The sequence below is a fragment of the Phascolarctos cinereus genome, unplaced genomic scaffold (assembly GCF_003287225.1).
Source record: "Phascolarctos cinereus isolate Bilbo 61053 unplaced genomic scaffold, phaCin_HiC Scaffold_3;HRSCAF=262, whole genome shotgun sequence".
Classification (NCBI taxonomy): domain Eukaryota; kingdom Metazoa; phylum Chordata; class Mammalia; order Diprotodontia; family Phascolarctidae; genus Phascolarctos; species Phascolarctos cinereus.
The window spans coordinates 170,445,634-170,470,029 of record NW_027555736.1 but is presented as its reverse complement, the minus strand read 5'-3'; the positions used below and the strand labels follow the sequence as shown (position 1 = coordinate 170,470,029).

General features: G+C 41.9%; 1 protein-coding gene across 1 annotated transcript in view; it reads left to right on the top strand.

The window, feature by feature from the left end:
• Window positions 1–23,681, top strand: part of LOC110206886 (dehydrogenase/reductase SDR family member 2, mitochondrial-like) — a 35,291-nt gene extending 11,610 nt beyond the window's left edge. The window contains exons 8-9 of the mRNA XM_078151631.1: window positions 23,288–23,381; window positions 23,560–23,681. Of these exons, the coding sequence (XP_078007757.1) occupies window positions 23,288–23,381; window positions 23,560–23,681 (216 nt within the window). The remainder of the gene's footprint in view (window positions 1–23,287; window positions 23,382–23,559) is intronic.
• Window positions 23,682–24,396: the final 715 nt, after the last annotated feature.

The window sequence follows — 24,396 nt, the reverse complement described above, 5'->3', positions numbered from 1 at the left end:
GAGCATATGTTTAGAGTTGAAGGGGAATTAAGTAGTCATCTAGTCTATCCTCTCATTTAAAAAATAAATTTAATTTTTTTCATTGAACAAAAATTGATTTTCTCTTCCTTTTATATCCTCCCTATACAATAGAAAGCAAAAGAAAAACAAAACCCTTGTTAACAACTAGTCAAGCTAAACAAGTTCCTGTATTGGCCATGTCCAAAAGAAAGATAGATCTCTCATTGTGTACCTTGAGTCCATCATCTCTCTGTCAGGAGGTGGGGAACATGTTTCACCATTGGTCCTTAAGTCTTTCAAAGTTGTTTTTACAGTGTCATTATTTTATAAATTGTTCTCTTCATACACTTCACTGCATCAGTTCACACAAATATTTCTAGGTTTCTCTGAAACCATTCCTTTCTTCATTTCTCACAGCATAGTTGTAGTGAATTATTATTTGTTATATTGCATATACCATAATTTCTTTAGCCAATTCTCCAATTGATAAGCACCCCCTTTATTTTCTAATTCTTTGCCCTACAAAAAACACTGCTCCAAATATTTTTGTACACATTGGCCCTTTTCTTCTCTCTTTGGGGTATCAGCTCACCAGTGATATTTTTGGGTCAAAGGACATGAAAGTCCAGAGATTTTAAGTGACTTGCCCAAAGTCACACAAGTAATAAGAGGGAGAGATTTGAATCCAGGTCTTCTGAGGCCAAATTCAGAGCTTCTCTCATGATGCCAGGCTGTTCATAGTTAGTCTGGTCCCCCTTCTCTGCCACCTCAAGAGGTTAGACACTGATATCACTTTGATAGGTTAGATCGGAGCTCTACTTTTTTCTTTTAGGATTCTACTTTTGCATGGAAAAGTGAGTCCTCAGGTTTATGAATCAGATGAACTTTTAAAATAAACCACATTCAACAAAGCTTTTAAGAGAGTGGGAGGAGGGACAAGAAGTTTCTGTATGGCCTACAGGTTGAACTGTGTTGACATAATCTAGTTTCACAAATCAATGGAATTTCCTACTCAAATTGGGAGGATTTTCTCCTTTTTAGGTCCTAGGTCTGCTTGAGCAGGATAGGTAAGGCCTCAAGGTGTTAAATACAATTTCTTTCTGAATAATCTGACTGAAGAGAGTTGGGTTTGGTAGGGGCAGTAAGGTCCCCTAATTCAAGATGACCCCCAGCAAGAGGATGGGACTAAGCCTAGCCTGTTTTGCCAGAAGACATGGAATCTAAAGGAGACAGTACAGACCCAAGGTAGAATGTTAAATCCCAAATTCTTAATCCTCATTGCCTCATATTTAATTTTAAATATCAATCTCCCTGACAGAGTATAGTTCTACCATTTTAAAAGTTTCTGTTGCATGTTTATGAGTATTCTGTATTTGGCCTTGTTTTCTGTGCAGGAAATAAGCACTGATCCCATCCCTGATTTACGCTGTACATTAAGTACCTTTCTGTTTTCCCCTTTTGGAGATATCTTGTTTGTCCTTTGTTTTCTTTTCTTTTTTTTCTTTTTTGCTGAGGCAATTGGGATTAAGTGACTTGCCCAGGGTCATACAGCTAGTAAGTGTCATGTGTTGTGTGTCTGAGATGGGATTTGAACTCAGGTCCTCCTGACTCCAAGGCCAAAGCTCTATCCACTGTGCCTCCTAGCTGCCCCTTGACCTTTGTTTTCAAAGAGAACTAATGACTTCATGGGGTGATGTCTTGAATGGTGTGTGAATTGGATTTAAGTGAGGCAGAGTTGCATAAAGTTGTCAGCCTCACTCTCTCTTCCAAAGTCATCTAAGTCCAGTGGCAAGACAAAAGTCAAGATCACTTTGGGGTCTTTGATGTCTGACCAAACTCAAAGTGCTCCACAACTCTGCTTCAGCTGCCTTCTTGGCTGTTGGAACAAATTGTTCTCATCAGCCCATTCCAGTAGGGCAAGTATTCACATGCTTGGGTAGACACCCCCCTAACACACTTACTGTTTGAGTCTTGTCAGTTACCCTCAACTTGCTTTAGCCTGTCTGCCAGGATGGTTTTACTGGGGTGTGGTCACTGAGCCTGCTCTAGCTTCTTGAAACCACCGGTGAGAGTTGAGTGACAGGTAGATACCAAAGGTAGACGAGGAGCCCTGAAAAGAGTTCAGCAACCCCTCATACCACAGATTCGAGTCCTTCTTTAACACCCAAGAGATTGAAAGTATAAGGAATAAGCTCATAGTACCAAGAGGGAGTACAATGTGTCAAAAGTGTTTGATAAAAAGCAGCCTAACTCCTCTCATTGGAGGCCAGTCTTTTGAAAACTGAACCCCGTTCAGACGACATGCTTAGATCAAGAGCAGATGGGCCTCTTAGTTGGGAAGGGAATGAGTCCAATGCCCCAGCTTCCTGGGATAGGTTCCTTAATATTAGACTAATAGAGCAAGAAATGGATAATCTAAATAGAGTAATCTCAGGAGAACTGAGAGGCCATTAAAAACTTACCTTGAAAAAATTATATCAGAGCCAGATGGACTGATAAATGGATTCTAGTAACTCCTATATTATATAGACCATTTCAAAATATAGAGAAAGAGGAAAATGCTGTCCACATCCAAAGAAAGAACTATGGAAGTTGAATCACTCTCACTTATTTTTACCTTCTGTTGAGTTTTGTTTCATCTTTCTGGTGGTTCCTCCTATTGGTTTTAATTTTTACTTACAACTTCACTAATGTGAAAATATATTTAATGGGTATGTAAACGTAAAGCCTATGTCAGATTGTGTGCCATCTTGGGGACGGTGGGGGGGAGAAAAAGGGAGAAAAATTTTCAACTCAAAAGCATATGGGAAAAAAAATTTTAAAAAAAAAAGAAATTCCAGAAAAAAAGAAATATAGAGAAAGATAGCAGGCTGCCTAACTCTTACTGTGTGATAAATATGGTTTTGAAGAAGTGAACAAAAACAAAGCTGATAAAAAAATTACTAAATTAAAAACTTGCAAATGTAATATAGCAGGATATCTGAAATAGTATCTCTCTTATGACCAAGCATATTTGTGAACAAAATGGAGACTTTAATAGCACAGAAATATAATCAATATAATGAAACAATATAATCAATATAATAAAACATATTCATGAAAGAAAAAATAAAGACTTCATGCTTACCTCAATAGATGAAGAGAAAACTCAATAAAATACAGTGCTCATTTATGTTAAAAGTCCTTAATTGAATCTGTGATTGTATCAACTTGGAAGTTCCTTTCAGTGATTCAGATTGCAACTCCTCCATACCTGCCCATCTGGTGAGACTCATGTCTCTTTCCTCCCATAATTTTATGACAGGAGTTCCACTCAGTATACTGGAGACCTTCCTCTTTTTCTCTTGACATTGAAAAAGCATCATTGGAACATTCTGATTTTCCACTTGTCACCCTTCACTTTCAACATGTGACCTGCCCATTTTCTCTTCCTACTCTACAATTCATTCAAAGATGCTTATGCCTAGTTATTTACACATATATATTTATATATGTATGTGTGTATGTATACGTGTGTGTATGTATATATATATATGTATATAGTTATTTGTGGGGCATCTATGTGGTGCAGTGGATACAGTGTCTGGCCTGGAGTCAGGAGGACCTGAATTCAAATCCAGCCTCAGATACTTCCTAGCTATGTGACCCTGGCAAGTCACTTAACCCTACCTGCCTCAGTTTCCTCATCTGTAAAACGAACTGTAGGAGGCAATGAAAAACCATTCCAGTATCTTTGTCCAGAAAACTCCAGAGGGGATCATGAAGAGTCAGACACGTCTGAAAAATGACTATAATATAGTTATTTGGGTATTGCCTCCCTTAGCAGAATATCAGCTTCTTTAGGGAAATAATTGTTTTTAGCCTTTTTTTTTTTTTGTAACCCCAGTACTTAGCACAGTGCTCAGCAAATGCTTAATAAATGCTTGTTGACTGGCTGGTGTCAGAGGCTGCCCTCATGGATTAATTAGTCATTCAAACCATCTCTATCCACCTTCCTCCTGGGCAAGGGGATCTAGTCTAAACTGGATGAGGGCAGCTAGGTGCCACAGTAGATAGAGCACCAACCATGGAATCAGGAGGACCTGAGTTGAAATTCGGCCTCAGTCATTTACTAGGTGTGTGACCCTGGGCAAGTCACTCAACTCTGTTTGCTTCAGTTTCCTCATCTGTAAAATGAGCTGGAGAAGAAAATGTCAAACCACTCCAGCATCTTTGCTAAGAAAACCCCAAACGGGGTCATGGAGAGTTAGACATGACTGACCAACTGAACAGCAACAACTAAATTGGCTGCATCATCTCTCACGAAGACTGCTCTGGATTGGCTGCTGCTACTTGTTTGGAGCCATATGATCTATTCAGTTGGTTAAAAACCAATCTCTCTTCCTACAGCTATCTTTCATTTTGGAAGTTAATAAGAATGCTGGTGAGTGATTACCTGTTCATGCATGTATAGTGGAAAAAACTAATTCAAGACTAATGGTCATTTCTACCTTGCCATTTTCTTGCTATTTACCTTGTTTGCTGCTTCATCCTTTGGGGAACTTAACCCTCTCAGCCCTGGAAATCTCAGCCTGCTCTGTCCTCAGTGTGTCAAATGACTCCCTATATCTAGCCACCTTCAGCTATGCTTCATATTTCACCTTCACCCTGCTCTGCCCTGTCCTGCCCCTGTCCACTCCCTAGACAACTGGACCTTGCCATCCACCCTCCCCCATAGCCATCAGTCCCAAACTACCCCTCCAACCACAACTGAATCAGTATGTTATTACTACTTGAAAAGATTAGCCAATCAACTATCCTATGGCTCTACTCACCATACCTGGGACTTCTAAAACTAAAAGACCTTTTCCTAGCTACCACCCTATTTGTGTTTTTTCCTGTTAGAATGTACACTTCTCGAGAACAGGTCTCACTCTTGCATTTGTATCCCCAGTGCCTGGTATATAGTATTATTATTACAGTAAACACTTACATGTTTCCTTCCTTCCTTCCTTCCTTCCTTCCTTCCTTCCTTCCTTCCTTCCTTCCTTCCTTCCTTTCTTTCTCTTCTAGCCCACATGACATCTGTCCCTTGAAGAGCTTGTCATCCATTTAGATTTTTGCTGCCAGGGCTCCTGATGGATGTGAAGCTTTTGCCCATTAAGAATTGCTTGTTTTCAAAGGGCTGCCTGCTGGCCCAATCTGTTCTTTGCAGCTGCCCACAATTACGCCTTCTTGTTTCCATGTGTTATTAAAGTATGTCCTCTGCCCTTTCTACTTAAAGTGATTCCGCTTGGGCTGTTTAGACAACACAGTTTGAGATTTCTACTCTATTCTATTCCCTATACATGCCTAGCCCAGTCAAAAGCAGGGCTTCAAAGTTGGGAGACATAAGCATCAGGACTTTCCTACAGAGAGCTGACCCTCCTGACCCATCAGCAGGCTGTGTACTTTGTGTTGTTTCCTCCAATAGTGGGTATGATTAATATGTAGGTGTCCATAGAGTCTAAATAATGCACTCTCTAATAATGTTGGGGCAAGGTCACAAAAAGATGCTCTCTGGAACCAAAACGAATGAAGATCAACGTAAATCAATAGAAAATGGATGAGATTAATCAACTGTAGCTACATATACCCTAAGAGATTATTTATAATAGTCAATCAACTAACACTTGTTAAGTGCCTACTAGGTTCCAGGCACTGTGCTAAGGTTACAACGAAAGGCAAAATAGTCACAATCTAATGGGGGAGGCAACATACAAATAACAATGCACAAACACTATATAGATGATTCCTGAGGTTCCTTTCAGCTTTAACATTTTATAAACACATCCCAGATCTACCTTCTCTTTGTTCTCAAGGTCACAGTATCTCCAAACAGATATCCAATTAGTCGCTAGGAAAGCTAGAAACACTGACCCAATGTTCATTTGGATGGCTGTTTTATCTTCACACACACACACACACACACACACACACACACACACACACACGTCATCTGCCCCCATTCCCTACTCTCTTCTCAAATTCGACCCCTTTATTCCCTGAACACTTCCTATGATGAAGACAGTTCAACTCCTTTGACTCTTAGCCTTTCATACACAGGAGATAAAGTAGGGAGAGCGGAAAAAACAAACAAACAACAACCTGCTTCTTGAGGTGTATACCCCTGCACCATCAAGTGATCTAACAGGCCACAGGAATCTTACTTAGTCCTGACTAGGCAATGTTGTTCTTTTTGTTCAGTCTTTTCAATCATATCCCACTCTTCATGACCCCATTTGGGGTTTTCTTGGCAAAGATACTGGAGTGGTTAGCCGTTTCCTCCTCCAGCTTATTTAACAGATCAGGAAACTGAGACAAACAGGGTTAAGTGACTTGCCCAGGGTCACACAGCTAGTAAGTGTCTGAGGCTGGATTTGAACTCAGGTCTTCCTGACTCCAGACCAGGCATTCTATTCACTGTACCACCTAGCTGCCCTGTCTGGGCAATGGAAAGCTCTAATTCTGTTATTGATCAACTGTGTGACTTTTGGCATGTTGTTTCACTTCCTTGATTTCCTCATCTGTAAAAAAGGGATGGAAAACAAATAGCTATCTTTTCTATGTCCCTTTAAGGTTTGCAAAGTGCTTTACACACGTTAATTCACTTGATCCTCAGGATAACCCTGTAAGGTAGGTGCTATTAGTATCCTCATTTTACCAATGAGAGAAGTTGGATGAGTAACTTGTTCAGGGTTGTCCAGATCATTAAAATTATCTGAGGCAGAATTGGAACTCAGGTCTTGCTGACTCTAAGTCTTAACAGTCTATTCGCCGAGTGTTAATTATCTCACTTGGGGCAGCTAGATGGCACAGTGAATAGAGCAATAGGCTTGGAACCAGCAAGACTCATCTTGAGTTCAAATCCAGCCTCAGACACTTAATGGTTGTGTGACCCTAGGCAAGTCGCTTAACCCCTGTTTGCCTCAGTTTCCTCATCTGTAAAATGAGCTGGAGAAGAAAATGCAAACCACTCTGGTATTTTTGCCAAGAAAGTCTCAAAATGGGGTCATGAGGAGTTAAATACAATTAAAATGACTCAATAACGGTATCTCACTCACAGGTTTGTTTTGAGTCTTACATGAAATCTTGTATGTGAAAGTGATCTGCAGAGCATGCAGCTTTGCATGCCTTATAATCCCTGATGCATGTTGGCACAACTAGGAGTTTGTTACTGTGAGTTGCTGAAATACAAACTGAGAGGGATTTATTTGAGCAAGTGTGTGTGGAGTGGTGGGAAGAATGTTGGATCTGGAGGCAAGATCATTGTGGTTGCTTCCTCCCTCCTTGTGCGAATTTGAGGGTGCCATTACAACTCCGTGTGTGTGTGTGTGTGTGTGTGTGTGTGTGTGTGTGTGTGCGCGCGCGCGCGCGCGCGCGCGTGCATGCACGCATTCAGTCTTCTCACCTATAAAATGAAGGATTTGGACCAGAAGATCTCTGAGCCTTCCAGCTCTGATAGTCTCTGATTCTGGGATAGAAGAGCTATTCCTTTCAGGAAGCAGCAGAGGGCAGCAGAGAGCGGCTGATACTGGTTAAAAGCAGTGCAGAACAGCAAGAGAGGGCAATACTAACCCCACCAAAAGGATCCACCTTAGCTCCAACAGAGGTGGAGGACTAAAGGGAGGGCTAGAAGCCAGTCAGGATGTGCCTGTTAGCAGGGGTATTGAGACTACTGGCAGGGATCCTAGTTCAGAATGGACCCTTTTCAGAACGGATCCAGTCCACGTGGATTGTGGCAGAAAAAGCACAAGCATAAACATTAGACTTCTTATTTGCTTATTTGGGGGAGGAGGAGAAGGGATTCAGAGCTGTGATGCCATAGGGTAAAGTGGAAAGAGCACTCATTGGTTCTAGAATAAAATTCCAGGACCTGGGTTCAAATCTTACTTCTGATGCTTATTATCTGTATGATTTTGGGCGAATCACTCTGGGCTTCACTTTCTTCACCAGCAAAAATGACAGAGTTGGACTTGATGGCCCCTGGAGTTTCTTCCAGTTCTGGATCTATGAACTTATACCTGCTTTGGTGCGGAGGAAGTGTGTGGAAACAAACTCCACCAGTCCAGACCAGCAGCTCATAACACCACTTTGTGGAGTTTTGCAGAGCAGCCTAGAGCACTGAGAAGTTAATTCGGTGATTTGCTGGTGAATACGTGCTAGCTGCATCAGAGAAAGGAAAGTCTCCCTGACTAGTCGGCTGTCCTTCTGCTCAGTACGCTAGGCTGCCTTTCAGGTTACTTGCTATTAAAGTGTCTATTTGAACTGAGTGCTTGTGCCAGTTGTAATGGTCACTTCATTAACATTTTTCACTTAATTAGCATTTATTTTCTCTTCCTCCCACCCATCCCTCTTCTCCCCACTGAGAAAGGAAAAAAAATCATTCTTATAATAAACAGAGCCAAGCAAAACAAATCTCAATGTTGGTCATGTCCAAAAATGTATGTTTCATTCTACATATTGAGGCCATCACCTCTCTGTCAGGAGTTGAGTATCATCTATCTGTCTATCTATCTATCTATCTATCTGTCTGTCTGTCTCTATCTGTCTCTGTCTGTCTCTGTCTGTCTGTCTGTCTGTCTCTATCCGTCTGTCTGACTCTGTCTGTATTTATCTATCTTTCTGTGTCTGTCTCTGTCTATCTCTGTCTCTCTGTCTGACTCTGTCTGTCTGTCTATCTATCTATCTATCTATCTATCTATCTACCCTTCATGAGACTAGGTCTTCCTATCTCACCCGAGCTGGAAGTGCAGCTGCCACCTATCGCTCAGATCCCACTACTGATCTACATGGGAGCTTTGACGTGTTCCATTTTTCACCGGGGCCAGCCCACCCCTCTTTAGGCAGACCGGTGACTACCCACCCCCAGAGGCTCACCATATTGGTACCACACTTAGTAAAGACACCTGATCAACCTTTTAGCCCAACTGCAGCTCAGAAATCCTGAGCTCAAGTGATCCACACCAGCCTAAAGGATTACAGGTATGTGCCACCATGCCTGGCATGGGCATCATTCTTCACCAGTCCTCTAGAATTGTGGTTGGTCATTGCATTGATCAGAGTTCGTAGTCTTTTAAATGGCTAGCAGTGGAAGGGAAAAATAATTTAAAAAGAAAAGAACTAAGGGAGTAAGATGACACGGTAAAACCCAAGAAGGGCAGGAGTGCCCAGACCTATAGCCAGCCGTTCACTCATAAAATCTTACTTTCCTCTTAAATTTCAGTCCTGTATCTCCAGATGCCTTCTGGACATCTGCCCCTGGATGTCCAGTTAGCACCTCAAACTCATTATGTCAGAAAGCAAACCTTTCCCAGCACAATACTCTGCACATAGTAGGCACTCAATAAATATTTATCCAACTGTTGTGGATTACTCTCAGACTAACTCTTCCACCTGACTTCCCTATTTGTGGGAGTGGTAACACTATTTTCCCAGTCATACAGGCTGGAAAATTCAGAGGAACCTTTGAATCCTCCCCCTCTTTTAGCCTCAAATCCAATCAGTTACCAAGTCTGAATCCTGCTTCCTCTTCTTGAGGCAATCAGGGTTAAGTGACTTGTCCAGGTTCACACAGCTAATAAGTGTCTGAGGTCATATTTGAATTCAGGTCCTTCTGACTCCAAGGCCAATGCTGTATCCATTGTGCCACCTAGCTGTTCCATAGTCTGGATCCTTCTTGCAAAATGCTTTTCCTATCCCCTGTCATTTAGCAAAAAGAGTACTGGTCTTGGTGACAGAGAACCCAGATTCCATTTCTGTCTCTTCTACTTGCTGGCTGTGTGACCTTGAGCAAGTAGCTCCACTTCTTAGACCCTCTTAGAGACCATATAATGAATAAAAATACAATCAAACACAGATAATGTTAGTTTGTGGTTTTCTCAATCAATATGCAGCCCATAGTAAACCGTTTCTATTTGAGTTTGAGAGCAGTGAACTAGGTGATCTATAAAGTACCTTCCAGCTTTAAATCTGTGTTTCTATGATAAAAATGAAAGCTAATAATATCCATTCTTATTCCTACTACCTTAGTTCAGCTCAAAGGATCAGTACTGCCTAGAACAGGGGTTCTTAATCTTATTTATATCATAGACCCCTTTGGCAAAATCTGGCTGTGCCTCTCAAAATAATGTTTTTAAATGCAGAAAATAAGATAATAACAGCATTTATATAGCACTTTAAGATTTGCAACATGCTTTAGAAATATCTCATTTGATTATTACAACGACCCTAGGAGGTAGGTGCTATTTTTATCCTCATTTTATACATATGGAAACTGAGGCAGATGGATGTTAAATGACTTGCCCAGGATCACACAGCTGGTATCTGAGGACATATTTGAACTCAGGTCTTACTGACTTCAGGTCCATCAGTCTATCCACTGTGCCACCAAGCTGCCTTATATAGGATATTAAAAGAAACCAATTATATTTTAATACAGTTATAAAACCAACAAACAATACAAGTTCATGGATTCCAGGTTAAGAGCCCCTGGCTTAGATAGAGGGAAATAGGAGGGTACTGTCACTATGGCATTTTTGGTCTGGAATCTATCTATACATGGCAGATCAAGGACCCATTACTCTTCTAGAAGAATGGGGTCTACAGAGTCCAGAGCAGATGAACCAAGGAGACTGAGGAAAGCGGAGAACCTTTCGCTTATCGGGGGGGAAAAAATCATTTTATATAGCACCTACTATGTGCTAGGCACTGTGTTGAGCACTTTTTTTTTTGGACAAGTATCATTTCATTTGATCCTCCCAAGCATCCTGCAAGATAGGTGCTATTATAATCCTCATTTTACAATTGAGAAAACCAAGGCAAACAGAGTTTAAGTGACTTGCCCAAGGTCACACAATTAAGGATATCTGAGGCCAGATTTAAACTCCATTCTTCCTGGTTCCAGGCCTAGAGCTCTATTCACTGCACTACCAGCTCACAGCACCACGAGCTCAGGCCTTTCTTCACAGATCATCACAATAACCTTTTAACTGGTCTCCTAATCATTACAGAACCTTTTAATTGGTCTCCTATCTATTATTCTCTTTTATTCCTGTCCTTGCTGCCAATTAACTTTCCTAAAGTGGTATTTCAGCTATTTCACACTCTGCTAGGTACTTTTAATGACTTTCCATTGCCTATTGCATAAAACCCAGATTTCTTTATTTGTCACTCAAGACAAATGTCTGGACCTGACTGTCCAGTACAGACCAGTGGACCTGACCTACCTTTCCAGCATTATCTCCCTCTGGTCCCTTGTACATAGCCTCTGGCCCTATTAATAGGTACTTCTTGCCATTCTCCAGCCACAAATTATATCCATGACTTTGCTCCAGTCTCTTCTTCTCCCTAGAATGCCCACATGCCAAATTTCCTCCACTAAAACGTAACTCATTCTCCAACGTCCAATTCAGATGCCACCTCTTCCATGATGCTTTCCCTAATCAGTGAAATCTTTCCAAATTTCTTAACATCTGTTTTATATGCCTTGCAAGACACAGAATTCTGATCAAGGCAGTGACTAATTGTGACTTCAGAAGACTAAATGTGAAGCATGTCTTTTTCCTTTTAGAACAAAGCTGGTGGATAGCAGGTATGGAATAAGGGATATGTTATTGGTAAGTCATTTTTTCAGACACGTTTGACTCTTCATGACTGGTGTGGTTTGCCATTTCCTTCTCCAGCTCATTTTAACAGATGAGGAAAATGAGGCAAACAGGGTTAAGTGACTTGCCCAGGGTCGCCCAGCTGGTAAGTGTCTGAGGTCAGATTTGAACTCAGGAAGATGAGGCTTCCTGACCCCAGGCCTGGCATTCTTTGCACTATGGCGCCACATAGCTGCTCCTTGTTTTGCCTTACTGTGCTTGTTATAAGAAATTTCTATTAGGAGGGGAAGAGGATTGCATTGGAAAATTAAAGCAACATTTTAAAAAGAAAACCAATTAAAAAGGGAAAAGTTAGTTTTTATAACACATGGAACATATACTGTCTTATTTTCATTGAATGAATGAATTATATATTATTACCACCACCATCACCCCAGCCCTTTTAAGAAAAGGGCTAGTTCAGGCCCTCATCACCTCCCCCCAGACTACCACAGAAGCCTCCTAAATGGTCTCCCTCCCTCACATCTCACCTCATTCCAGTCTATCCTCCACTCAGCAACCAAAATGATTTTCCTAAAGTGTTCATCTGAACATGTGTCTCCCCTGCTACCACTTAGTAAACTCCAATGGCTCCTTATTACGTCCAAAATCAAATATAACATCCCCTCTTTGGCACTTAAAGCCCTTCCAACTGTAGGAAGAATGGCCCCACGTGTAGCAAGGGGCTCACATGTAAAAGAGGGCTGCTATTGTGTGCCTTGAAGCGAGGCAGAACAGACATCTCTAGCCTCTTCTCCCCAGACCCTTCCCCAGAGGAAACTTTAATTTCTGCCAGGAGGAGAAGCAGGAAATTGGGATTGGAGGCCTTTCTGCTCTCTTCAGAGTGACGGGGTGAGGATTACATCTATCTGGTCCCTTAAATATTGTTAGTCTAAGGGATATTATTGATTTCAAACTACCTACTTATTGCTGTCATTTTTTTGAGAGGAAGGGGGATCCCAAGCTCTATATGCAAGATTTGACCCCTTTCCCATCAAATACCCAGTTCCACAATGAACATACAGAGCAAGTAGCAAATAATGGGAGACATTTTAATGTGCCCTGCTCTTCATATCAGGTAGGTAAAGTAGGTTTCATAATATTGCTCAATTGATAGAATACAAGTCTTTTTGGTGTCATGTTAACATTCAATCAGAGAAGACACGCAAAGAAACAGACAAATGACTACCATATTTCAAACATCTTAAGCCAAAAATTTTTATAAGATGAATATGAAATCCCATTTATCCAAATCATAGCAAAACAGAAATCAGAGAGGGTAGGAGAATATATATCAGACAATACAGAGAAGAGTTCTCCCATTGAAAAGTGAGGTAATTCAACTCAACCAAGAGAGAGTGTCTTTGATGTCACCCCAGGGGAAACACCCTGAAGTATCTAGTAAAGCAAGCTGGAGGTAAGGACGTGATGGAAGCTGCTGGCTCCTCTCATGTCCTCTTAGAATCTTTTTCCTTCATCTATCTGAAGTGGGGCTGGCCTCTTCCATCTTCTCTCTTGAAGCTGGAAGTCAGAAGCACTACAAACACCTCAAAACTTGAAGAGTCGCAGAAAATACTGGTATTCCAAGAGTGAAGGCCAGGCCCTGAGGAGTCCTGAAGGGACACTGGCAGAGGCTGGAGCTCTCTGTCCTCTTGCCAACTCTACTCCATCCTTCACACAGGCCCAGGGCATTCATCTCCATCAATAAGGAGAGAGTTCCATACCAGCAGGCTTTGGGACAGGGCTTACACTACCTTTCTGGTCTTCTTAAGCCTTCCTTCCCTTCCTACACTCTGTAGTTCAGTGACACTGGTCTACCTGCTATTCCTCATATGTGACACCCCATCTCCTATCTCCACACCTTTGCGTGGCCTGGAATGCTATGCTCTGTCCAAGCTGCCTCGAAGAGGAAGCCTGCTTGGCTCCCTTCAAGATGCAGCTCAAATGCTGCTCTCTAAAAGAGGCCTTTCTCTGGTCCTACTAGCTTGTCTAGTGCCCTCCTTCTTGAGATTACCTTGTGTCTATGCTGTATATATCTTGTATGAACCTACTTATTTTCATGTTTGTCCCCCCCATTAGACTTTGAAGGCAGGGGCTGTTTGTTTTTTACCTTTCTTCATATCCTTAGTGCTTATCACAGTGCCTAGCACATAGTAGGTGCTTAATAAGTGATTTCTGACTGTAGTAAGTTTCGTAGTAAGTTTTCCAGCATCATACAAATTGGCTTCACTGCAGGGGAATGAAGCAACCAAATCCTACGTCCCTCCCCCGATACCTAACCTTGCTTAGGCATCCTGGCTACTCTAGGGAAGGGAATGGTGAATAGAAAGTAAGACCACCACAATGACAGAGATGTAGCTAGCATCCAGAGAGAACAGGAAGGACAAGCCACCAGCATATTCCCATGGCTGAATGACATTATAGTTGGAAAGGGAGCCAATCTGCTTGGCATTAGGTACTCCCACCTCTACCCAACCTCAGCCTCATCCTCTAGACCTGCTACTGCAGCCAGAAAAGTCCAACCCAGGTTTCCTCCCCTGAAATAACTTGTTTACTAGGCTTGAATGTGGAGTAGGGTGAAATGGCTGTGCTCCTGTCACTCAAAGGAGGGTCAGTGGTAAGGCCAAAGTCCTCAGCAAGGGAACATGGTATGAGGAAGAAAGCAGAGATCAAAATACTTGCCATACTCATGGTTCTCCTGGGCCCTTTTATCTCCAACCCTGTTAAAGGTGATGTAACCTGTGAATAAGGACCTGTTCTTTGTCACTTTGTGTTTATTCATTCCTGTTTTAAGTGAAGGAAATTGGAGATGGCTACAACCTTGTAAGGGGCCCTCCAGGTGGTGCAGCGAATAGACCACCAGACCTGGAGTCAGGAAGACTCATGTTCCTGAGTTAAAATCTGGCCTCAAAGACTTTCTGTGTGACCTTGGGCAAGTCACTTAACCCTGTTTGCCTCACTTTCCTCAACTATAAAGTGAGCTGGAGAAGGAAATGGCAAACCACTACAATAATTTTCCAAGAAAACTCTAGATGGGGTCACAGAGTCAGAGACGGCTGAAACAACCAAACAATAACAATCTTGCAAGTTTTTAAAGATCAGGAGACCAAATGACCAGAGGTCCAGGAGCTATAGTCCAGACTGGTATTTGCCAGAAACAGAATTGTGAGAAGCAAAGTTCTGAGCACACCTGCCTGACCCTTCTTAATTGTAACAGTGATGTAGACTCATCTCATGGTGCATTTGGAACTGAGCTTGTTGGGGGAAATGTTGTGTAAAAACTGTTACGTCATAGATGGATCCTGAATTTTAAGTTGGAAGGACGTTAGAAATCATCTAGGCGAATCCCTTCATTTCACAGATAAAAAGCTGAGGCCTAGAGTGTCACCAGAGGAAGTAAATGACAGAACTGAGATTTGAATTCCGACCCTTTCCTTTCAAATACAAGACCCTTTCCTTTTAAATACAAGACCCTTTCCACTATTCCATGCTATACCCAGAGCCAAGTATTATTAGCTTAGAAACTAGCTGTGTATCATCCAAAGAATGATTATGAAGGGCAAATCTTATTGCCCAGGAGCAGGAAAGGTAACCCTAGACCTTTACTACCTGACCAAAGTTGGTGTTGTTGATTCCTGATGCCAGGCAATTCACCCAAATGAGTTTGGTTGTCAGTTGCGTAGACAAGGTCTTGGTGAGGCCCAATAGAAATTGTCTTACTGGTGTTGTAAGGGCAGGGGACCCAGAGAAATTCCCATCTTCCCCATTCAAGAACTTTATAAAACCACTAACAGAAACTAACTAGGCAAAAAACAGTCTTTTATGGGTGGGGGAGAAACTCTTTTGAGACTAAACAGACGTGCATTGTTGTTTTCTAAATGACCAGCCATCATAGATGCTACCTCCTTCTTATATTTATGTGCACCAAAGAGTGGGAGAGGACAGAAGTCTCTCCTTCCCTCTGCCTTGGAACTAGGGGTCCAGCAACAGACCTTCTGAGATTGGACAAGGAGGAACACAGTCCCTGTTGTTCATATGTAACTCAAAGTGAAGAGCCATACCTGGAAGGTAAAAGCCCTTTTGGTATCAGCTTGAGCTTACTAAGTCTGGGAGGGTGATTGGCTTGGCACCTCTTACATATAACCAACAGGGACTGAAGCTTTGCTACAAGTAGGGGTGGGGAAAGAGCCATAAGATCATAAATAAAGAGGGGCAGCTAGATGGCGAAGTGGATAGAGTGCTGGCCCTGAGGTCAAGAGAACCTGAGTTCAAATCTGGCCTCAGACCAAACACTTGACATTTACTAGCTGTGTGACCCTGGGAAAGTCATTTAACTCCAATTGTGCAAAAAAAAAAAAGATCATAGATAAGCAGCTGGAAGGGACCTTCAACCCTCTCATTTTATAGATTAGGAACCTAAGCAAGTGATTGGCCCAAGGTTACACATTTAGTAAGTGCCAGAGGCAAGATTTGAACCCAGGTCCTCTGACTTCAGTGTCAATGCTTTTTCCACATTGCAGCCTGTGTTTTTAATGTCTCTCTTTCTTGGACTTGTGGGTGATAATTATGATATGCTAGAAGAAGAAATGAAGATGGAGACCGGTCACATTGGGGCCTCTGTTTCAGCCTTGGCAGGTTTGTCTCAAGCCCTGTTGCCAGGACCCTCCATATTTAAGGTCAGGTTAATGGGATTGTCCCCTTGGCCTCCAAGATAATGTAGTAGAAAGTGGCTGAGACTTATTCTTTGGGGGCAAAAAGCTACAGGGAAGAAAACAAAAACCATATTGCTTTACCTATAAGGCCAGATGAGGCAGAAGGGCTGTGTAATGAAATGCCAGACTCACCTTTAAACATTAGGCCTCCTGGCCATTTTTGCTGCTCCTACCTCTGCCCAAGAGACTGATTAATGATAATAATAATTATTGTTGAATCTAGCATTTACATAGTGCTTTAAGGTTTACAAAGTACTTTATAAATGTCATCTTGTTTTACCTCATAACAACCCTGGGAGGTAGGCTCTATTATTATCTCCATTTTTCAGATGTCGAAACTGAGGTTGACTTGCCCAGTGTCCTATAAGTGATAAGTGCCTGAGGCCAGTTTCAAACTTAACAAATATACCTTACCTCTCCCCGTAGCAGGAGCAGAGGATTATTTTAATCATTCATATCAGGGTGGTGGTACTGGACCTGGAGTTTGATGAAGCTAATTTGAATGATTCTCCCAAGCAGCGTTACTGGACAAACATGACCTCAAGGTTGGCTCTCTGTAGCTCTTCCTTCATATTTCCTGTAGGTAGCCACACAGTAAAGTGGATTTCATGTTAGACCCAGAGGCTGGAAAACCTGTGTTTCCCAAAAAATGTGTGACATAAGGCAAGTCATCTAAATTTTCTTAACCCCATTTTCCTCATCTATAAAATAGGAATAATAGCACCTACCTTGGAAGGTCAACAGATAGTATATGCAAAGTGCTTTGCAAACCTTAAAGTGGTATCAAAGTCCTAGCTATCATTATGGTTCCAGCCATTCTCACTCTCTCCAGCGTTCCTCTTGCTTCTACCTGCCATCCTGGAAAGGCAAAGCCTCGTGGACGTTCCTCACCTGTAACAAAGGTCAGCATCTGGGAGAATTGCCGGGAGAAAGGAATAGCATCCTCACAATTTCACAAGCTGAGGTCTCAGGAGGCCTGTCCAACAGTGAAATTCTAGTGTTGTATGGCCATTAACCTCCCTGTCTTTTCTCTTTTCTATTTCTCCTTCACTTCCGCACCATGTGCTTGCTTCTTCTGTCACTTTCACTGGGCTGCTCTGGCAAGGAAGCCATGTTAGAAATGTTCCAACGCTGCCATTTGCTAAAGAAACAACACTGAGGTCATAGCCAGAGAGATGTGATCTTTTCTCTGTATTCTTTTTGGATTTTTCAACTAGAAATCTCTTAAATTAGTCCCTCTTTCTAATTATATAATTAAGTCCCTAAGCACCTTATTCCAATTCAATCCTTTTCCCTGCTAACTCACAGTTCTCCTTTACCCTTTTACACAATTTCTTCATCATCTCCCTTTTGCACTTTCCTATCCCAGAGCTGCATGGGCACAAGGTAACCTTCCCAGGCTTTTCTACTTCTCAGTTCTCCCTCATCTATTATCTATCATCATATAAGGGTCCACATTTTCACGTGACTTGTAAGACATCTCTTGTCTACAGGAAAAAAAAGACATGGCTTTGTACATTTATAGTCCATGTATAAATGGGAGCAGGAACCAGGTGGAATAAGGGAGTGGAAACAGTTAGGCAGATATGCTCTTTCAGTAACAGACTTTTCCAGAACCAGAAGAGGTGAATTTGTGACTCTAGGGCAGTGGTGGGGAACCTGGGAAAATCCTTTTGGAATTTATTCTGGGAAGTTTGGATTCAGTCAAAGGGCTGCACTTGAGGACCTAGAGGGCTACATGTGGCCTCGAGGCAGCAGGTTCCCCACTGTTGGTGACCCTTGCTATAGTTGCCTTCTCTTGTACAGCAGGTTCCTGTTTGCTCTGGTATCCCACACACCAAAAAGTGACGGAATTGTGAAACTGAATAGCCTCAAGGGGACCATTGGCAGCTCGACAGAGTTCTTACTGATGTCACACTTCTGGCAGGATTTTTGAAAGAGCAGGTGCTTTGTTTCTTGAAGTCCATTTAGGCTTCTTGGTTAACTCTTTCTTGGACTTGTGGTGTGATTATGATATGCTAGAAGGAGAAATGAAAACGGAGACTAGTCACATGGGAAGACGTGGGGTAGAGGAATGTCCCTAGACTATTACAGAGTCATCAGCACTTAACCACAGTAACTGGTACATAGTAAGCACTTAATAAACATTTTTCCATCCATCCACCTATTCATTTATTCATTCATGTATGCATTCACGCAAATAAGGTCAGGCATGAATTGAATACAGTCTCTATGGAAGCATTAAGTTAGAGAAAGTCAGAGATTGGTAAATGGATTTCTATTCCCCCTACGAACTTAAGATTGAGAACATTTGGTGGAACCCATATACTGATGAATTCCTGTGGGTGTGTCACCCATGTTATGGGAACAAAGGGGACAAAATACAGAAGATAGAGTTAGGTGGAGGGAGTGATTAAAAATTCAGACTCTACCATAGCACTTATTAACACCAGAGGTTGTGAGTGTCCCAGTGGAGGGTACATTTGGCCAGCTGATACTCATTTCTGCCCTCTCCTCCATAGCCCATCTGTCTCTGGGGGCTTTTAATCAGCCACATTGTATTACAACAGTTAGCTCATTTTTTTAGCCTAGAGTCAATATAGTATTCCCTCGGGTCCACATGGTGCTCTCATTTTTGCTTTATATACTCTATATATTACATCAAAGGATCATTCTCTTCTGTATACTCTAAGATCCAGCAAAACTGAACTTCTTGCTGTTTCTAGCACATGGCATTCTATTTTCTGACCCTATGCTTTTCCACTGGCTGTTCCCCATTCTTACCATGATCTCCCTCTACCCATTTCCCTGGCTTCCTTCAAGACTCAGCTCAAATGCCACCTTCTGAGAAGGGATGAGGAGGGAAAGTTGGAAAAAAGAAACCAGACCTTTCTGTTGGAATTTCCTTCAGTCCTTGAGAAAGTGGGCACAATGGGTAGCTTCAGTTCAAGGGTTCTGCTCTGAGATGCCTGCAGGAGGGAACCCATGGTCCCTCCTTTCATCTGATCCTTTTGCTTGTTTCCCCTTAATGGCTCAGTTCATTGCAGGTGGAATGGAGTTGGAGAGGCTGACTCCCATTGTTGCTGAGTTCCTCACTCCTTTCTCTTGGTTCAAGCTGTCCAGATGTTAATGATTTTTTCGTGTTCACTATAGTAAATGCATTTGTTCTGTATGTCAAGGGAGTGAATTTTGGGGGGAATATGCTGAGAAGAGAAATAAGACTAGGACCCAAGTAGAGTGGAAACACATTGGACAAGAGAACTATGACTTCTTTGGGATCAACATATTCCTTGAGATTTTAGACACAGAGCATTATTAATGAATAAGATCGGTGATTTAGAACTGGAAGAAACCTTAGAGGCTAGCTTGTATAACCCCCTTACTTTACAGATGAAGAACTGAGGCTAATAAAGATTAAATGACTTTCTTAAGTTTATACCAATACTAAGTGGCAGAGTCAAGATTTGAACCCTGGTCCTCTGACTGTAAACATATTGTTTTTTTCCAATGCACCATGCTGACTCTGGGATTGAGGATGGAGCATACTTGATTGACTGGCAGCTAAAGGCTGGGAGACAGAAAGCTACAAATGTGCAGCTGAATGAGCTAGCAAAAAAAGCTTCAAGTACCACCTGTTAGCTTGCACAGGTATAGTTCCCCCAAGCAGCCATTTCAGGACATACTTAGGGCTAGTAGAAATACCGTGCCTGTGGGACCTAAACTGTGCCTGTGTGTGGGCAAAAATGTTTCATTGACCTAGAGGAGTGATTAAGGAATTACTTCATTTACCAGACCAGAACACTTCCCAAAGAGCCAGGCATGTGTGTCCTTTAGCAAGAGGCCAGAGCATGTGTCCTTCTCCACAGAGCCAGGGTACATGCCTGGCTCCGTGAGAATTGCCCTAGTCCAGTAGATTAAGGGCTGCCCCTGATCACCTCTGTTACGCTGAGATGACTTACCTCTCTAGGGTTCTCAGACACTAAATCTCAGATTGACTACTGGAATCACTTCCTCACTTCCAAGAGGTTATTAGGGTTTTCTCTAATGCTATGGGCTCAAGTCACCTTTCTTGCTGTGTTGAACATTCAATTCTACTGAATGGAATTCCCAGCTTTTGCAATGAATGGGATGTGTAGGATAACATAAGGACCAAAGAAGCTGTCTCATTTGGGCTTTGTGCTTTGGCTCATGGTATTCTGCCAGCCCCACTACTGATCTCAGTTCTTTCCATCACACTCTTCTCTCAGAATAGATCACTTTTAGGGAATTTATAATTTTTGGAAGATCTAAAAACATCAGTAGATTTAAAGGCCATAGGAAGATATTACTTCATTATCTATGGTACCTTTTGGCAAAACATAGTTCCCCTGATAATCTCTTTTAATTAAGTTGATTTTTGCCTTTGCTTTGTGTGAGATCATGATTGCTACCCCTGCCCTTTTCACTTCAACTAAAGCATAATAGATTCTGCTCCAGCCTTTTATTTTAACTCTATTTGTCTTTCTGTTCCAAGTATGTCTCTTGTAAACAACATATTGTTGGATTCTGGTTTCTAACCCATTCTGCTGTCTGCTGCCATTTCATGGGTGAGCTCATTCCATTTACATTCACAGTTATAATGATTAACTGTGTATTTTCCTCCATTCTATTTTCTTCTTTTATTCTTCTCTCTCTCTCTCTCTCTCTCTCTCTCTCTCTCTCTCTCTCTCTCTCTCTCTCTTTCTCTCTCCTCCTTCTTCTCTCCTCCTCCTCTCCCCTGTCCATCCTCAAAAGTCTGCTTCCTGTATGACCACTGTTTCCCTTAATCCATCTTCCCTTTTGTTATTTCATTCCCTTTTATTATGCCCCCACCCATATCTCTCATCTCCTTCCACTCTTATTTACCTATTGGTTAAGATAGATTTCTATACCCAACAGTGTGTGTGTGTGTGTATGTGTGTGTGTGTGTTTATATATTCTTCCCTCTTCAAACAAATTCCAATGAGAATGAGGTTCAAGCATTGCCTGCCACCCCTCCCTGTTTCAATCTAGTGTAAAAGCTTTTTCTTGCATGCCTTTTTTATGTGAGAAAGTTTTCCACATTCTACCTCTTCTTTTGCCCCTTCTTCCAGTGTCTCACCCTCTTTCTCACCCCTTCATTTTTTAAGATCATTCCAACATAATTGACTCACACCCATGCCCTCTGTCTATGTAAACTCCTTTTAACTGACTTAATAATGATAAAGTTCTTAGAGGTTACATATATCATCTTCCCATGTAGGAATGTAAATAGTTTAAATTTATTGAGTCCCTTATGTACTACTCTTTCATGTTTACCTTCTTTAGTCTTATGTTTGAATGTAGAATTTTCTATTTGTCTTTGGTCTCTTCATCAGGAATACATGCAAGTCCTCTAATTCATTAAATATCCATTTTTTCCCCCCACAGGATTATACTCAGTTTTGCTGGGCAGATTATGCTTGGTTGTAATCCTAGTTCCTTTGCCTTCCAGATATTCCAAGTCCTCTGTTCCTTTAACATGGAAGCTGTTAAATCTTATGTGATCCTGACTGTGGCTCCATGATATTTGAATTGTTTCTTTCTGGATTTTTTTGGGCAATATTTTCCTCTTGGTAAGGAGCTCTAGAATCTGGCTATAATACTCCTGGTAGTTTTCATTTTAGGAGCTCTTTCAAGAGGTGGTTGGTGGATTCTTTCAATTTCTATTTTACCCTCTGGATCTAGGACATAACAGTTTTCCTTTACAATTTCTTAAAATACGATGTCTAGGCTACATTTCTGCTCATGGCTTTCAGGTAGTCCAATAATTCTTACATTATCTCTCCTTATTCTATTTTCTAGGTCAGTCACATTTTCTTCTATTTTTCATTCTTTTGACTTTGATTTATTGGTTCTTGATGTCTCAAGGAGTCATTAGTTTCCCTTTGTCCAATTCTAATTTTTAAGAAACTATTTTCTTTTTTGTTTTATTTTTGCTAGACAATGGGGTTAAGTCACTTGCCCAGTGTCAAGTATGTGAGGCTGGATTTGAACTCAGGTCCTCCACTTCACCACCTAGCTGCCCTCAAGAAATTATTTTCTTCAGTGAGTTTTTATGTCTTTTTTTTCCCCATTTGGCCAATTCTGCTTTTTAAGGGGTCGTTTTCTTCAGTATTTTTGTGCCTCTTTTCACCAAGCTGTTAACTCTCTTTTCATAATTTTCTTCCATCACTCTCATTTTTTTCCCCAATTTTTCCTCTACCACTCTTACCTCTTTCCTTGACTCTTCCAGGAATTCTTGCTGGGCTTAAGTCCAATTAGCATTTTTCTTTGAAGCTTTGTTTGTATCTTTTTTCACGTAATTGTCTTCTAAGTTTACGTATTGGTCTTCCCTGCCACTGTGGGAGCCTTTTATGCTCAAGTTCTCTTTTGTTTTGTTTTGTTTTTTCATTTTTTCCAGAGGCACAGTGGATTGAGGGCCAGTCCTGGAGTCAGAAGACATCTTCCTGAGTTCAAATCTAGCATCAGACACTTAATACTCTGTGTGACCCTGGGCAAGTCACTTAACACTATTTGCCTCAGTTTCTTCATCTCTAAAATGTGCTGGAGAAGGAAATGGCAAACCACTTCATTATCTTTGCCAAGAAAACCCTAAAAGGCACCATGAAGAGTTGGACATGACTGAAAAACAACTGAAGAGCACCAACATTTTCCCAATCTATTTCTTGACTTTGAATTTTATTTTAAAGTTGAATTTTTTTTCACCTGAGGCACCATTCTAAGTTTTAGGGGTTTGTTGTTGTTGTTGTTGTTGTTCTGCTGTTTTCAGAGCTAGTTCTGGGAATCTATAATTTTTTGGTGCTTCCAAGGTGATGTGATCCTAGGAGAGGGGTAGTCACTGCTCTCCTGGTCTGTGCTCTGGTTTTTATTCAGGAAGTGGCCCTGCTCCCCTGCAGCTGCAAACACCTGCATTCCTTTTGGGCCTGGAACTATGACCAGGTCCCCTGTTCTCCTGTAGCCACAAGCTGTAGTGCTCCTCTTTGCCCTCAAACTGAGATCAGGGCCTCTGCCCCCCTTGTGACCAACCGAAAATACTCCTCTTTGCCCTACAACTGTGACCCATAACTGCATATGAGCAATAGACCTGCCAGTCAGCACCCAGCTGTACCAAGTACCAGCAATGGGTCCCCTGTCATCTCTTTCAGACAAGTCGTCTGACGACCTTACCATCTCTGAGCTGAGAGTCTCTGAAGCCTTTGCTTCTGCTGCTGCTGCTGCTGCTGCTGCTGCAGAGCAATATGCTGGTGCTGGTGCCCCCTTCACTTAGGACCGGCATTCACCCCAGCATCACAGACATCTTAAGTTGTCATAGGCTGGAAAAGTATCTCATTTTTACCTTCTGTTGGCTCTGCTGCTTCCAAATTTGATTTGAGGAGTTATTTTAAAAGTTGTTTGGAGGGGAATGTTAGGAGAATTCAGCTGAGCTCCACCATCTGGCTCCACTTCTCAACATCAATTAGCTTTTACAAAAGGTTACTAACTGAAAAACTATAGCAAGAAACAAAATACAAAAACATTTCCCCAAACTGGGGCACATTCTCCCTTCTACTATTTTCCACCCTAGGCATGTGGGGCTCCAACATAACATGATCGCAGCAAACATTTCTATCACAACAGTGTTCATTTTGGGGTGTGGCCCAACCCATGGACAAGTTCCTCTCTTGTCTCCTACTGGGCTGGATCCTGCAGGCCACTCCTCGGGGATACACCTTTCACCTGCCCTGGCTTCTACAAACAGGAGGATGGACTCCTGTCCTTGGGACTTCTGGTGGCTTCTTTGACCTTTTGAATCTCATGAGGTCATAGCCTTGTCTGTTCCAAAGAGGAGTCAAGAAGGAATCTAACAAAGACAGAAAACCAATGTGCCATATGTTCAAGACTACATAGTGGCCCGACTTGTGGGGATTAAAATTATTCAGCCCACAATAAAAGAGACTGAGGCAGAGCTCTAAGCCAATGGCACTTTATTAAAGGGTCCATGG